The following is a 15,600-nucleotide window of genomic DNA, read 5'->3' on the forward strand; positions in this document are numbered from 1 at the left end:
AGGACATCATGCGCTGTTATTAAAACCTGGGATTTCCAGCAACACCATAATGACAAAGTTTCAGAAACACAATAACCGGATTATTGCTGCGTCGCGCCATGACAGTACCCCTTTTAAACAGAGTACGGCAAATGTCTCAACGCAAAGACCACAAATCCTTCAGGGGCAGCAACAATACAAAATAAGGGTATCGAAGTTAGAGCTCATCTGAATTGCTGGTAGAAAAAAGAAGGACAAAAACAGAGGAAAAGCAGAGGGAAGAAAATGCCAGTGGAGCTCCTGGGACAGAGACTCGTGGTGTGACAGTGCCGCAGAAGAGACCACAGGCCCAGTCATTTTTCTCTGCTCCACTGACCTGCTGGAATGCAGAGAAAAGGTGCCCTATAGACTAGACCTGTTTAAGTGACGCTGGACATGCTGCGAGTCAGTTAAAGCCCTGCGTGAAACTCTTGTGTCTTTCAGGTGCCAGACATCAAAGGGACCAGAGCGAGCAAGAGCCTGGCAAATTAATGAATTACTTCCAAACAGCTACTGTTCCCCTGCCTGCAGGATTATTTACTAGGTGCAGTGAAAAGCACTCACTCTTAACATTTTTAAATGGGTCTAGTTCAAACACTTTATGTGGTAGAAGGCCATTTGTGTCAACTGACAATAGAATTGAGCAAATTCGGACCGCATGCTGGTAAACCTTTTGCATAACAGCCTCATCTTCTGAGGGACCTGGTTTGGAATTAACGCATTAATTACATTAATACATTGGAATTAATCAATGTATTTCTCTGAAACTGCTGCCTGGTGAAATAACCTGCATTGTTATTTGCTCTGATCAGCTTTCAAAGTTATAACTTAGTTTAAAAATGCCTGAAAATCACAGCAGTATCACTCAGCAAGAATAATTTAAGCTTAAAAACAGGCAGGTCTGATTAAATCACATAAACGGGCTTTGAGGACCAAGTATTTCATATACCTTTAATGAAATTTGCCACAAAACCATTTTGATCTTTGATTTTGCAATTAACAGAGCTGTCCTGTGAGGTCATTCAACCACATTCTTATTCACATTTTCACATGCCAAAGAAAAGAGCACATTCATAATGCAAAACCTTTCAAAAAGTCAGTGTTTTTTTCCATAACCCAAAGAGTAAAAAATCTTTTGAACCAAATATCTTTCTTATAGTCCACTGAATAACGTGCACTCAGCATAATAACTTTTTCAGGAGCTTTTGAAAAACAAACTCCCCGGCTGTAACCATTATTATTGTCATCGCCAGTATATCTATTAATGTAATAACTCAACCTGATGGGCTTTACTTTCTCATTACCATTCGGAATCTCATGGCATTTGTTTCAACACAGTATTGATGCTTAGCTTAGACCACATCAGCCTGGCATTAAGTTTAATCCTTTTAAATGTTTTGAAAACAAAAAAAGATTATAACATTCATGACAAAAACTGGTTATAACTTGCTGCAAATAAAAATAAAACAGGATTGGTGCGAGTGACTCCACACATTAATGTTCTCACTAGTTAAATCTTCCTGGAAGAAATTTAATATTGACCTGTTTAGGCTCAGAGGTTTAGCCTTAAACTTCCAGCTACATGGGTTCTGTCAGTCTCAGCCAAAAAGCTTTCTAGTTAATCAGGCAGCTTTTGAAACTAAAATGCAATGGTGCTGTGGGATTCAGCACTCTCTGCATGATGAGAGATTTACACCGGGCCCTTGAGGTTAAAGTTCAGGGTGGTCACAGTTGCAGAGTTCAAGGGTCAGTAAGATTTTTTTCCCATGCAGCTGTGCTAGTGTCAGAGTTTAAGTCTCACTACTAAAGTCAACAGGCTCACAAAACACAAAAATCATCATCAATAACATATCTCCAATTACTAAAAACAAACTTTAGTGACTCATTTGTTTGTGCATTGTCGGCAGTGTTTTTTTAAGAGAGAAAAGAGAGCACGGAGACCACTGACTGCAACGTTTTAGACATCCGCATGGCTTTGCTGACACTGTGTTACGGGCTTCAAGGGGACTGAATGAAACAAGAGACCGAGCAAAAGATTCCTTGGTATACTAATGACAACCAGAGTAGAGGCATTTAATGACAGAATATTCAGTGTAATTACCTAATCAGTATAAATGCAGCCACCGTTCATTCTAAGAAATGCTCATCGGCGCAGTGTGATCCCATCTGCAGCCAGGGCTAGATTGTGTAGATTGTACACACTGCTAGGCTCAGGGGTGAAATGTTTTGCTCCCTTGTGCAGTCTCACGGCTCTGTGATCCAGCCATCGCGTGTTCAAGCCTGGACCACACCACCGGCTGACTGTGACTGAGATTTGCCAGGTAGCAGTGGATAGTATAGTGTATCTGGCTAAGACCCTGTGTGGCTGGGACATCCTAGAGCTGGACAGGTCTCTCTTGAGCACGTGAAGCAATGATACCCAGTGATTTGCACTTGCAGAGATGTCAGTGAGGGACAGCTCTCTTCTCCAGTTGGCACTGAGCCCCCTGTTTGTCACTACAGAGCTTGCCCTGAGTCAAAAGATGAAGGCTCCACTGGGTGGGAGGAGCCTGTATACACTTCCTCATTCTCCCCATGTGGGCACCAAGATTATTCCTATGAGATTCCAGATTGGGATACTCTATAATAAAAACTAAAACGGCGGCCTTGAGGTTAACAAAAATCTAAGACACTTTGTTCCATTTTGAAAGCTGGATTTCTCCTGTTTCTCATCGGATTGAAGGGAGGAGCAGAGTTAGTTCCACCTCTGTTTGTACCCTCAGTTCTAACGTGACTGTTGTTTCACGGATGGCAGGAGTGTCACAGGGAGCAGTGGCATCACACTTACATGCACGAGCTGGTCCTGAGTATCGTACTCTTTCGAACAACCTTCCCAGTGGCAGTTGGTCTCGTAGATGACTTCAGGCTCTTGCTTGCACTCATCTTTATCCATATCTTCTTTCAGGTCCAGAACACCACCTAGATGGTCCTGTTTAACATGCAGAAGTGCCACAAAAAACAAGCTTTTAATGGTCAAGAACATTCAGCCCGATCACTGCCTTTTTTACCACAATGCCCTGACAACAAACACAACAGTCGTCATCTACAGTAAAAGGAATCCAGTAATCGCAAGGCTGGTGAGGGAATCATGTTCGGGCTAGTGAAGTGGGCACAGGAGTGACCACTATCAGTGGTCAGTTCTCCTAATCCACCACAAGAGAGCTGCAGAAATGACTCACCGGCATATTGCACCATCTCATATGCACAGAATGGGATTTTTGGAGTTAGGGTTTTAAGACTACATTCTAACCTCATGTTTTCCATACTGCTGTGTGATGAGGCTGCATGACTGTTAAAGCTTCAGAAGATTCCTGAATATACTGTATATACAGTACATACATTCTTTTAAAGGCTTTTTTTTCCTTCTGTTAGATTTGGCAGACAGAAACCAACATCAAGACAGCTACTGAGAGTTTTGAGGTATAAAGGAGTTAAACTCCTTAATGTGGAAATGGAAACTGTTTTATCTCACTTCTTTAAGACCAAAGTTGTGTTTCATGCCTGTGATGAAAAGGAATTCATCTGCTCCAATGGAAACAGCATAAAGTCTTGGTACGATAAGGCAGTTCTGTTGGAGGCTCTTTAAAAAAAACTTGCCTTGATAGAGGCCTCCCCCTGAGGCAGCTAAAATTGTTTTCAGGCTGTGCGGTTTCATAACTGTTGACGTGCACCTAAGCTCCGTGCTCTGGAGATGCAGCTCTTCGCCCCCAACATGCTGACTACAGCATGTTTATCTTTCCCTGATATGCTATCTTCATCAATTCTCCGGTCCCTAGATGTTTCCATTCGCAGCCGTCCCCATGCATCATGCTGAAACCTGCCTCTGATTCTGAGAGGAGCAGGGAATTTGTCAAAAGACAGAATAAAAAAAAACCCTCAGATGACAATAACACCAGCCAATATTTCATTAAAATTAAGTGCTCCGACACAGTTTACAGTGGTTGAAAAAAAAAATGAATGAATGCAAAGCTCTTATCACCAGGAGTTTTTCTTTCAGGAGCTCACAAAAAAGGGGGTCAGGGGATTTCTCGTTTCCCTAGGGTCAAATATTGTGCCATTGATCAGAAAGAAATATGCATAAAAAAATGACTCTCGGTAGATAACACTGCATGGATGCGTGAGAACCTAGCTATTAAGTATCTAGCTTTTTTTTTGCGCTGCTCCTCTAGCAGAAATGTTCAAACACCCTTTTGTCTGTACAAGAGAAGAAAAAAAAATAAAGTCCCTAAAAATATAACTGCATCCAAAAAAGCATACAAAAAAGTGCTTCTGTTGCACTAAAATACACAAAAAACAAATTGCGCTTTCACTAAAATTTCTTTTTGAATGCAGTTTTGCAAACTCCTAGGTAAGCTGTGTAACAAAATGAGTGTTTTGATGCCCTCGAGCCTAGGTGACTCTTTACTGATGAACTGTTTCCTGCTAGACTATTGCTGCCCGGGCCATGCAGCAGTTTGGACACAGTACGTTTAAATCTGGCTATATTAAACACTGTTAGCCAGGTCTGCTGGGTCTTTATGCTGGCAGAGGACAAGTGCTGACAGTTCCCTTTTAAAGTTTTTGTTCTCGGCAGGAACATCATTTTTGAAAGAATGAATGAAAAGGTAGCTGGTGTTGCGGCAGTATCCCTGCATCTGAATGACTCCAGTACAGCCCAGCCCAGGCGTTGCTCGACCACGGCTCTACCATATCAGCCCCGCCGGAAAGACTCATTCATCCATACTCAATAGTCCCTCCTCACTGCTACCTGAGAGCGGGGAGAGGTGGGCCGTGGGCTGTCCCCCTCCGTCTTCACCTTGGATCTCTTGGTGATCATTGGATTCACTGTGCTGCTCACAGCTGAGTCACCACTTGCGTTCTGGAACGAAACAGATGAAACCAATTGGAACGGGACCAACATCAATATTTTGTTTTGATGGTGCATGATTGCTCTGTCCTGAACTCATCGTGCCTGTATTTCAGAGGAGCTCTGCCACAGAGACTAAACAGTTTAGGCTCCAAATGTGGAATAGCCCGAATATGCAATAAGTATTATACACAATACATCAAAGAGCATGTCACAGAAAGAGTATTAAAAGAATTCTTTCAGTCTGTGCCCTCTCTCCGTGTATTTAATTACCCAGTAGCTATTTTTAAGACAGGGGAGATGCTCCCTCGTATTTGTATAACATCCTGACCCCTGGCCATTCGTGGAACACAAGATCTTCAGCTTTTCATTTCAATAATGCTTACTGTGCGGACTGTTAACCAGCAAAATGTGTTTTTGATCACAGGCAAGTGGCTTCAAGTACTCTTCAGTGGAGTGTGTAGACAGACAGAGAAGAGGGTATGTGGGTCAGAGGGGAACGAATGGGTAAGAACTTTATCCTATACTTGTCCTGGGTGGGTTTATCTTCAGCGAAAAACCACTACAATAGTGTATATAACAGAATAAACACACATGACCACAAAAGTCAGATATAATGTCAACAGTGAAGGAAGACAGGATATTTTAGAGCCAACAATCTGAAGTCAGTTAGAAAAAGCAAATTTGCCTTTTTGTATTTTTTACAATGCCAGACCATACACAGTACTTAACTTTCTGCTTTCACATTTTGTTTTACTTTATAAGGAGACAAGGATACAGAAAACATTGTTTACTTTGCCACGGGATCATTCCAACGTGTTAAATAAAGGGACCACGTGGGAGGTGCTGCTAGCCTGCTACTGCTTTGCCTGAAGGTGTTTCGCCAATAACTCTGGGTCTAAGGCGAGCCTGGTGCCTCTGGAGGGAAAGACCATCTCAGGAGAGGAGTGAAGCCCGGGCCCCAAGCCTGCGCCGTCCCTGCCCGGCTCACCTGCGTGGATTCGGCGGTGCTGTTGCCGTGCGCCGCGGTGGGCAGCGAGGGGATGCCCGTGGCATGCTGGCGGGGGACGAATGTCGGCGAGGGATGGATGAGAGGCGGGGTGTGTCCGAACGCGGAGCTCAGGCCCCGCTGCTGGCTCAGGATCTGTTGGTACGCCATGGGATTGATGGGGTGAGGGAAGGTAAAGGCGGGACTGAAAGAGACAAGGATGGAGGGGGGGGAAGAGACCAGGTGTTTACATACTGTCAGACAGACAACTATCACCTCATAAACTTCCACAGCCCAGCTGGGGCTCCTCCGATACTCACAGCAGGAAACTAAAGTGAGGTTTTCATCTGTGTAAAGCCACACAAGACAGGTGGGCTGGCATAACCGAATGTGGACACTGGGGAAACTCAGGTTGAAAGTCCTGGGAGTATTCTCCAGGACGTTCCCTCAGTTCACCTCTTAACAGAAAAGATACTGCTGCTCTGGAGTCGTTCCAATGAAAAGCAAACAGATGCTGGGGCTTAAAGGAATAATGTCCTGCCCTGTCAGGCAGAAGGACCTGAGCCTTGTTATTCTTGAGCAGAGAAGACTACAAGGAGATCTGATACAAGTATTCAAAATCCTCAAAGGCATCGACAAAGTCATCCCAGAAGTTATATGGAAGTGCCTTTAAAACTGAGAATGAGAGGCACTTCTTTACTCAGAGGGGGGTGGGAGTGTGGAACAAGCTACCCAGCCCTGCTTTTAATGCCGATAGAAACCACGGTTTCTTTCCAGATGAGACAGTCGGATCAATTATCTACTACCAAAGAGCTAGATGGGCAGGAAGGCCACCTCCCGTCTGTAAGCAGATGCTGGGAAAGCACACGGGCCCAAGCCCACGCTGCACCTTACCTGATCCCTCCGGCGGAGAGGTGTCCGTAGGAGCCGCTGGCCGCGGAGCTGCTGCGGGAGTTGTTGATGTAGGCCACGAGAGAGTTGGGAGACGTCCGTATCATGGTCTGGAGATCAATGCTGGCGTCGGAGAGGGGCGAGATGGACAGAGCCCTCTTCCGGCTGAGACGGGGAGTCAGCCTGGGGCTGGAGAACCGCGACACTGCGGGACAGAGAGAGACAAGCTCTGCAGCGGTGCACACAGCCCCCTTGTGCTTAGTCCTGACAGGGGCGCCCACTTACAGCAGGGTATCCTTTTTAAAAGGAACATCTAAGGAGCAACATCACCTGTAGCATTGTGTCACTTCTGAGTGCTTCCCACTGGTAGGCTATTTTCGGAGGCAGAAGTCTAGTGGAATATTCCAGCTGGGACAGTGTGATTGATGCTCACGGGCTGTCTGTGAGACACTCAAACCTCTTGACAACAGCAGTACCTATCAATAACCGCTCAGGATTGATTTGAAGCTAACACTGACTGTGTAAACTGAAGAAGCTGTAACTGGCAGAACTGTGGGAAATTCTGGCAATATCCTGGGTATTTTCAGCAGTCAGTACCTGGGGTAACATCTTTAATATAGGAAGGAAACCAGAACCAGACTCATAATACTGATGTCTTAATGTACATGGAGCTCTTATTTAAAACCTACAGTAGTTGCGGTCCTGAATCAAGTTTTACTAATGTCACAAAAGGTCATTACACCAGTGTAGTTCATTTGCCTCCTACCTTGTTAAAAGTTATGTTTCTTGAAAGACCCGTGCCCTTTTAGCCTACATAATGCTACACAACAATGAAACTTCTCCAGGAAAAAAAATATTTTCTAAAAATTCTAAAAATCATTTAATAAAATATCATTCCCAGAATTTCCTGAAGCCATTATGGGATTCTCTGACGTCTAAAAGATAATGTTTTTTTTGCAATAAAGCATTTTAAATACATTCACTGCGCACACTCCTAAGAATAGGAAAACATTCTGGATAAGAAGGAAGGTTGTTGCACGTGAACTTGAAAGTTATTTCTTTACCAGTTACATTTACCGTTATTTGTTTACTATCTCTGAGATCTTTCACAAACCACGTTTGCGCTCAGTTTTGACCTTCCGATGGATAATTAATTGCACTCAATAATTTGCCGTAATTACTGTGATAAAAATCTAATTACAGCTGTTGTATTTCTGCAATGGAGTAGCGTATTTCTGTAATAGAGGTAATTTTGTAAGCGGATTACAATTAAGAGAAATAAACTAAAAATACAACAAAACCCTTCATGGAGTGTGTTTCTAGATTTTTAAAAGGGTAGGAATTTGCTTTAATCTACTTACTGGTATTTTTTGCCTCCTATCCTTTATTTTTACTTTGGAAAAATGTTGTTTGTTCTGAATTAACCCAGAAATAAAGCATGCTTTACGTTTACAAGCTGTGAGCGTGAAGCTTGCTTTAGATGTGATCCTCCAGATATAGCTTGTCCTCCCTAAAGTACCCCCTTGATTCAGTTGGTGAAGGAAGTTTTCGTTTTACCACCTGATCTGCCGGTGCAGATAGGTCCCTTCCTATAAGTAAGGAGCTCTGGGATCCTGTGGGATGAAATGCACTATACAAAAGCAAAGCCATCTGCATTTGCACTCATTGCACACAGGAAGTAGTCTAAGTTTTGGAGTGCATATTCCCGATTAGAATGATATCTTCCTGCAATTTATTTTTCCTCAAACTGACAATCTACAGTCTAGACTATATTTCTAAGGCACTCTATCCTATATGTCTGTAAATAATTTGTACTGCAGTAAGAGAAGGACCAGCAGCTGCCTTTAAAATGTGTTTTTTTCATGTTTGAAATTTTAGCTGGCATTATTTCTTTGTGATTGAGATGCGGCCTGCCTACAGGTCCCTGGGACCTCTGTGGATCCATGGTGAGATAAAAATGTCATTACCAAATAAATAAATTACACCAGAAACGTGTCTACCCTGCACCGCATTGAGTTGGCGTTGTGCCAAGGGAATACACAATAGTTTCATTTTCTGGGCTTTGTTTTTAAAAGTACAAAGTGGGAAGTCCCCAGTTATCCATCTAATGAAGAGAAACACAAAACCTTCGGCACGGAGAGCTTAGGTGATATGGCCTCTGTGTAAATTCCCCTGAGACAATAACCTGTTCTGAGTATCCTCATCACAGCAGCCTCTTCCTGATTGGACCTTAAGCACCTAGTAATTACTTATTTAGTCTCCATCAACACACAACACAACCCTTTAATCTTTCTTCTCCCTCAGCACAAGTTCCTTTCAGCCTCATTATTGTAATATGTGAAAGTTATACTCCTATCTGTGTGATGCATGTGCAGGGTTTCAGGATTTCATTCAATTAAACTGCTCGACGACACAAAAAGGGGGCAACTCTTTTACTTTCTTCTGCTACTGTACATCCTTTCCTGAGCTCCTGCTGCAGCACGTCACTAAGCATAAAATGCTCTTGTGCTGACAGCGTCAGGATAAACTTGGCAAGGGGGAGAACTAACCTGTCTCGTGATAACAAACCGGAAACCGTGTGTTGAAGATCTGGTGCCTACTTTTGTTCTCTGCTAGAAAAGGCATGCTGTCAGGGGTTTGACTGGGTGGCTACTTGTGCCCCCAGGAGGGAAAGCTCCTTCCGAAGCGAGGTCTCCCAGCCCAGCTCAGCCAGGGCGCACTGCTCCTCCGAGAGCAGCAGCTGGATAAGGCCACCGGCTGCTACAGGCTCAACAGGTGCTGTGCATTAGGCCGGCTGACAGAGGAGCCCAGGAGGAGGAAGAGTGTGACATACAGAGGAAAGGGGCTAAATGAACACGAACAAAGGCTCTGGGTACCGGAAATCCACTCGTGTCATCACATGTCTTGCCAGAACAACAGAGCAAATGTCTGCCAGAACCCGTAAGGGCACAGAGACTATTCCTTTGTAGGTTATTAGCTCTTCATTAGGGGTTATCCAGCTTTATGACTCTGACTACTATCTTTCACACAGAGCTTGTAGGTCACAGTGACTTTAAACTTTTTTCTCATCTTTGCTCCATGGGTCTCTGTGTTTAACGGTTCTGATGTGTATTGAAACCCAGCTGTGCCGTAAGTGTACAGTGACCAGTCCAGGACTTGACAGCCCTCCGGTTTGGATGATCTAGAAAGATATCCACGTTTGCCGAAAACAACGGACAAATTTGTAAAAATGTTAGTTTGTTCAACACATTTGTATGCGCACAAAGACAGTGGTGGGTTTAAAGAAATCGAGCACATACAGGAATATACACAGACATGAAGAACCTTAAAAAAAAAAACCTGGACTGAATTTCGCCCAAATTTGCATTCCTTTAATCGTTTTCTTTCTGTGACTGGGAGAAGCCATTCACAATTGGCAGTGTTATTTATCTCTGTTACTCCCTCACCTCAGGGGAGATCTGTTTATTAATGTGCCACTTCCCTTGATAAATTACTAAATAGAAAGCAAAGCCTTGTACTCGTTCCTCCCTTGGTTCCCCCATGATTTATGTCAGCAATGACTGCTCAGCCATTGGCCCCCATTAATTTGCTGGTGGAAACAGGCGTGCCGTGCAGAGGCAGGGCTCTGTTTATTGGTGCATTGTCTGCTGGCCTGCTCAGGAGGTGTACATCTTGTTTCCACAGCTGAAGAACTACTGGGGGCTGTCACGTCTCCCTGACCTGGGACCACTCAAGCACACAGCCTGTAATGCGCATTTTATCAGTGGCTGCCTTCATTTAGATCTTCTGGGCCAATGAGAGCCCGGAAACAGATGTTGAAAAAATTGGGATTGATAAGTCCTTTGGCCATTTCATTTCTTTACTGTTGCAAGAGGAAAGACACAGGCGCTCACATCCAAGGTAAAATGCCCGGAATCAGTCTCCAGTAATATTGTTTTATTGCGGTATCATCTACTTTATTATTATAATGACAAAAAAGCTTTTCTTTGAATGTTGCATGGTCAAAAAATTAGAAACACAAAACTAATCTTGGTTTCAAAAGCTTTGAATTCAGTGACAGCCACCTACTGTAGCTCACGTGTTTGAGCTATTCAAAGTGTGTGTCTGTAAACACAAACAGATGCATACTCACACCGATCTACAGTCTGTATCATACTTCATCTAAACAGGCACCAGATCCAGTCTTTTGTCAGAATGCGTCGTTTGTGCTGCAGAAGTTATGTGAGCACAACCCCTTCCCCTGAGTGAAAGAGTCCTTTGCTGCTCATCCCCAGAAATGACAAAGAAGTGGGCCAGAGCTCAGCCACTTTTTCACACTGCGCTTCATTAAGATATCTGTACAGAAGGCAAATAATCAGCACGAGTCACGCTCACACAGCACTCTGGCCTGGTCGTTCGCCAGTAATAAAAGGAAAAATAACACACTGCTGTAGAGAAATGTTTATTTTCTCTGGTAAAATCTAACTAATACCATGACTGCAAATTTTATTAGAAGGGGCTTGTGCTGGATCCACTCCGAGCCCTCAGCTACTGACTTGAGCCAGCTGCTTGGGTAATGTGATGACAACAGGGCTCCTCTCTCTAAACCCCTATTCTTGCACAGAAATCCAATAGTGCCTGGATGTCAGACATTTTTGCTGGCACTGGCTATTGTCCAGGGACCCAAGACGTTTTCCCACAGGCTCCAAGGCACCGATTATTTAGTGACTTTTTTTGCCTGTTCCTTTAAGCTTCTTAATGAAAGACAAGGTAGCCTTCTTTTAGTTCGATTGGAGGGGGGGAAGCTATGAAAAGACTTATGTAAATGTTGTGGTGTCTGGACGACACATTATCATATCCGCCATTTTCCTTCTGGGTATTCAAATGAGCAGCACCCTGCCTGTGCAGCGATCTTAGAACTAGTAAATCTCTGATTCCCTATTTATTTATGCATTTTTTATTTTGCCATTTATTACTTTGAGGTCGGAAAACTGATATTAGCTCTTACTCTTCCTTTTACATAAATCACTGACAAAGCGTTTTAGAAAGAAGGACAGTCAAGTGGTGATAACGTGCTATTTGCATGATTTTGCACATTGCAATGGCCAAGAGCCGTAGAAGGCTTCTTCAATTGAAAGCATTTTTTGAGATCGCAAGACTAACAAGTGCATAGTGCCATAAGGCTAAATGAAACACAGAATTTGTATGAAACTGGAGAACTGCTTTTAAAAACGCTTGTTGACAAGCTTGGCTATATTAACAGCAGGGCTCCTCATATCATTTTGGATATTCTTCCTGGTTAATAACACACTTCGTGGGGAGAACTGAAACATTACCTTGCAGCTAGCTCAGGGCAAGTAAAGATTTTTAGCACTGAAGTAAAATAGAGGAATGAATATCTACTCTAACCAGAGAGTTTTCTTTATTGTAATTTCGCTTAAAAAGCAGTTTAACCAACTGACCTCTAAACTTTAAAGACTATGTCAAAGTTTATCAAAAGTGTTTTTCCCCCTATAGTATGTTTATAAAGAAGTTGTACGATCCCATGTATGAACCATGTTGAATATAGCAATTTGTATTGTTAGTTAGATGTCAGTAAATGCTTCATCATTTTAAAACAAAATTAGTATTATCATAAAATATTTTCATAATTTCATATCAAAATGATCCTAAATAATTTCACTGAATTATACAGTAACTTACAGTAATTTAAAATGTACAAAAGGTGTCAATGTTGTAACTTTGCATTTTAAAGAGTGATTTTAAACATACTGTACATATTTATCAATACACAAATCCCAAGGAATTAATATCTACTGTACATGCATATGCAGCTTTCATCGTAATAAATAAAACCTTTCATTCCAGGTTTTCCAGATTTGCCCTATAAAGCAATTAGCTGTGCAGCTTGTTCAATAACCGTTCTGTGTTTCAAGCATTCACAGAGGACTCCAGGGCCACAGTTTCAGCAAACCAGTGCCAAACAACATCAAACCAACCGAGAGAAAAACAAAATAACAACCCCAAAGAAAAAAGGCTGTATGTTTGGTGTCTGTGGGTGTTTAAGTAAACTGTACATAGGCTACCTAAGCACACAAGTGTGGGAGAGCTGGTTTTTCCAACCAAAATCATGGCGTTAAACATTACCGAGAATCCAACAAGATATTACTGAGGGCCTTCACATCCCCAGTGATGGATGGCAAACGGATGTTTGAATGTCTGATTGAAAGTCAGAAGTAAACTGAACATTATGCTCAGTTCAGTGCTCTGCTCTGTTCCAAACGCAGTACTACAGAGGTCAACTGGCTTTTTCTCCAGAGCAGGTCAGTCTTTGACAATTAGTTTATTCTAGCAATTTGGATCTTAATTTGTTTTTCTTGGTGCTTATTTATTCAAGGCCAGCTCTGTTGGAACCATGACAGTCACTTTTACTGTACTTCATCTGGATTTCAGACCATCTTTAGCTTCATGATCATTGAAATCCCAGGAAGGAGAAGTTAATTTTTAACCATTTTAAAAAGCTGAAGCAAGCTCTGTCTAGTGGCGGTCAACTCCAGCTTTTGCTTAGCTTTCTCTTCAGGAAAGCTGAAGGTAGAAGCACAAATCCTGACTGACTTTGGGTCCTTTGTTACGGTAATCATGTAGATTTCCACATGTGCCTCTATTTCCAAATAAATGGGCGTCATTTCTTTTCAGAATTAAGCATTTCACCAATTGCAGTACTTTTTTTTAATTTGGTTTTATTCTAAATGCAAAATTTAAATATATTTTTGCTTGAGCAATATATTTATGTACAGTACAGTATGAGTGTGCTGACCGAAAAAATCATTTACAAGGTTTTAATACCCATATCAAAACAATTTGTGGCTTTTTGGACAAAATTCAAACATTTGAACATGTCAAAGGATGCAGGGGATTATAGAGGTCATTTCTGGCCAAAATAAACACATCTAAACCTACATTTGTAAGTACTTCTCCTAAAATCAAAAACCACTTCATAAATGCAGTTCTGTGAGACAATCGTAGGGGGTAAATCCTACAAAAAAATTAATTCCGGCCCTGACAGGCAGCAGATAAAAGCTAAAAATATCAGTGTAGAAATGTTGTGAAGAAGAAAGTATTTTTAGGTTTCTTTAAAGTTTCATTAACTCTCACCTTCCCCTCCAACTCTTTCCATGTTTTGACACCCAAGTACAACAGCTGTGATCGGGGCTGAAAGTAAGCCACGCACGCTACAACAGGAAAATCTCTAAACCTGGAGAGCTCCACGCATCATTTCTAACGATAGACTTGGATACTCTAACCACGCTCTCAGTGACAGTCTACAGCGGCACAGCGCCCCTCCCTAGCCAGCCAGAGCCTCATCTTGCCTGCGGGACACAGCCCAGGCCTCTGGCACGCGCCGGGACCCCCAGGCCGCGAGGCCGGGCGGGCGACACTCACCATCCACGGGGTTGATGTAGTCGGGGAGGTGAGCAGGCGCCGTGGCCGCCCCGGCCTGCATGAGGATGTCCCCGTAGGGGTTGCGGTGGCTGGCCATCAGGTGGTAGTACTCAGCCGGGTTCGCCCCGGGAGGGGGGGGGGGCAGGCCGAAAAGCCCGCGCTCCTTCAAGTGCTCATGCGTGACTGCAGGGACGGGTAGAAAACAGCAAGGGGAACAAATAAGCGCTCTGTCCCTAGCGAGTCAGAAGCCCCGCGACTGCACTGACGTCAGCTCCCAGGTGGGACTGCTGGGGCCCTCTTTCCGCCGACCGAGGAGAGCAGAGCTGGGGCCCCCACATTCCTCCGTCTCCTCAAACTTACAAACAAGGTCCCTCGAAAGCTTTTTCCAGGGCAGGAGCAGGACCCCTGCGGCAGGGAGCGATCCGGAGAGCTGCCGCAACAGTGATGTAACGGTGTTAACATCTGCACCCACTAAACCCCTCTGAGCGTGTCAGAGGCAATAAGGCTGAGATATGAATTTGTTTTGCACGGCCGAAAGTTTAACAGCAAGCCACTCCACCCACACAGCTTCTTTCTCCATCTGCTCCTTTAAAAGTTATAGGAAATGTCCGTTCTGTTTAAGGTAAGGGCCTAACGGCAGTGCAGGAAAGCTGTGAAGTGCTTCTCTCTTGCCTCCATCACCTTTCACTGCCTAAGTGATCTTTCAGAAACAATTACATGCTGAAGCAATAAAAGAGAACAGGCTTGTGTTTGTATTGGCTTCATGGCCAAACCAGATTTTTCCTTCCCCGTATCATATAGCTACTTAAATTGAGTCACTTTGTATCTGCTCAGCGAGTAGCATGCTTGGAAGTAGCAGATAAACCCCAGTGGAACGCAGATCTTTTCTTAAAACATGCATTTCACTAACAGACGCCAGATAAGGACTGGAGACTTTAGTTGGATGCATATAAAAAACTTGCACTTACTTCACGTCAATTTATGGCAATATGATCAGGAAATTTAATATAATTTGCTAGATTATTGGCTGTTAGCTATAGGTAGGATGGCCAACACTTTTCAGAAACATTTACAGAAATCAATTCCAGACAACGCCTGAGTTGCACCTCGGGCCAGCTCTTGTTGGTCGGCGAGAGTCAGCCCCTGAAAGGTACCGACAACAGGCAGAAAACCTGTCGCACAACAAGAAAATGCACCTTTTCATTTGAGGGAATACTTACTATAACGTACAGCACCGGCTTATCGTTTTGTACACAGCAGGTGTGCATTTGATAAAGAGGTAGCAGCTAGTAACATTTTGTCTTCGTTTTTTAATGTGCTGAAGAACGAGCGTTGGTAAACTGCAACGCAATGGCAGGCTCTAAGCCTGCCTGCTGCTTCTGCACGTCAGCACCTC

At 43.4% G+C, this 15,600-nt stretch overlaps 1 protein-coding gene across 2 annotated transcripts in view; it reads right to left on the reverse strand.

Moving 5' to 3' along the window:
* Positions 1-15,600, reverse strand: part of gli2a (GLI family zinc finger 2a) — a 104,330-nt gene that overhangs the window by 12,615 nt on the left and 76,115 nt on the right. For both annotated transcript variants that reach the window (XM_088606181.1, XM_088606182.1), the window contains exons 5-9: positions 14,205-14,387; positions 6,786-6,987; positions 5,895-6,096; positions 4,805-4,915; positions 2,846-2,986 (exon numbers count right to left, since the gene is read on the reverse strand). In XM_088606181.1, coding sequence (XP_088462307.1) covers positions 2,846-2,986; positions 4,805-4,915; positions 5,895-6,096; positions 6,786-6,987; positions 14,205-14,387 — 839 coding nt within the window. The remainder of the gene's footprint in view (positions 1-2,845; positions 2,987-4,804; positions 4,916-5,894; positions 6,097-6,785; positions 6,988-14,204; positions 14,388-15,600) is intronic.

This window comes from Lepisosteus platostomus, chromosome 14 (genome assembly GCF_059453375.1).
Source record: "Lepisosteus platostomus isolate fLepPlt1 chromosome 14, fLepPlt1.hap1, whole genome shotgun sequence".
Taxonomy (NCBI): Eukaryota; Metazoa; Chordata; class Actinopteri; order Semionotiformes; family Lepisosteidae; genus Lepisosteus; species Lepisosteus platostomus.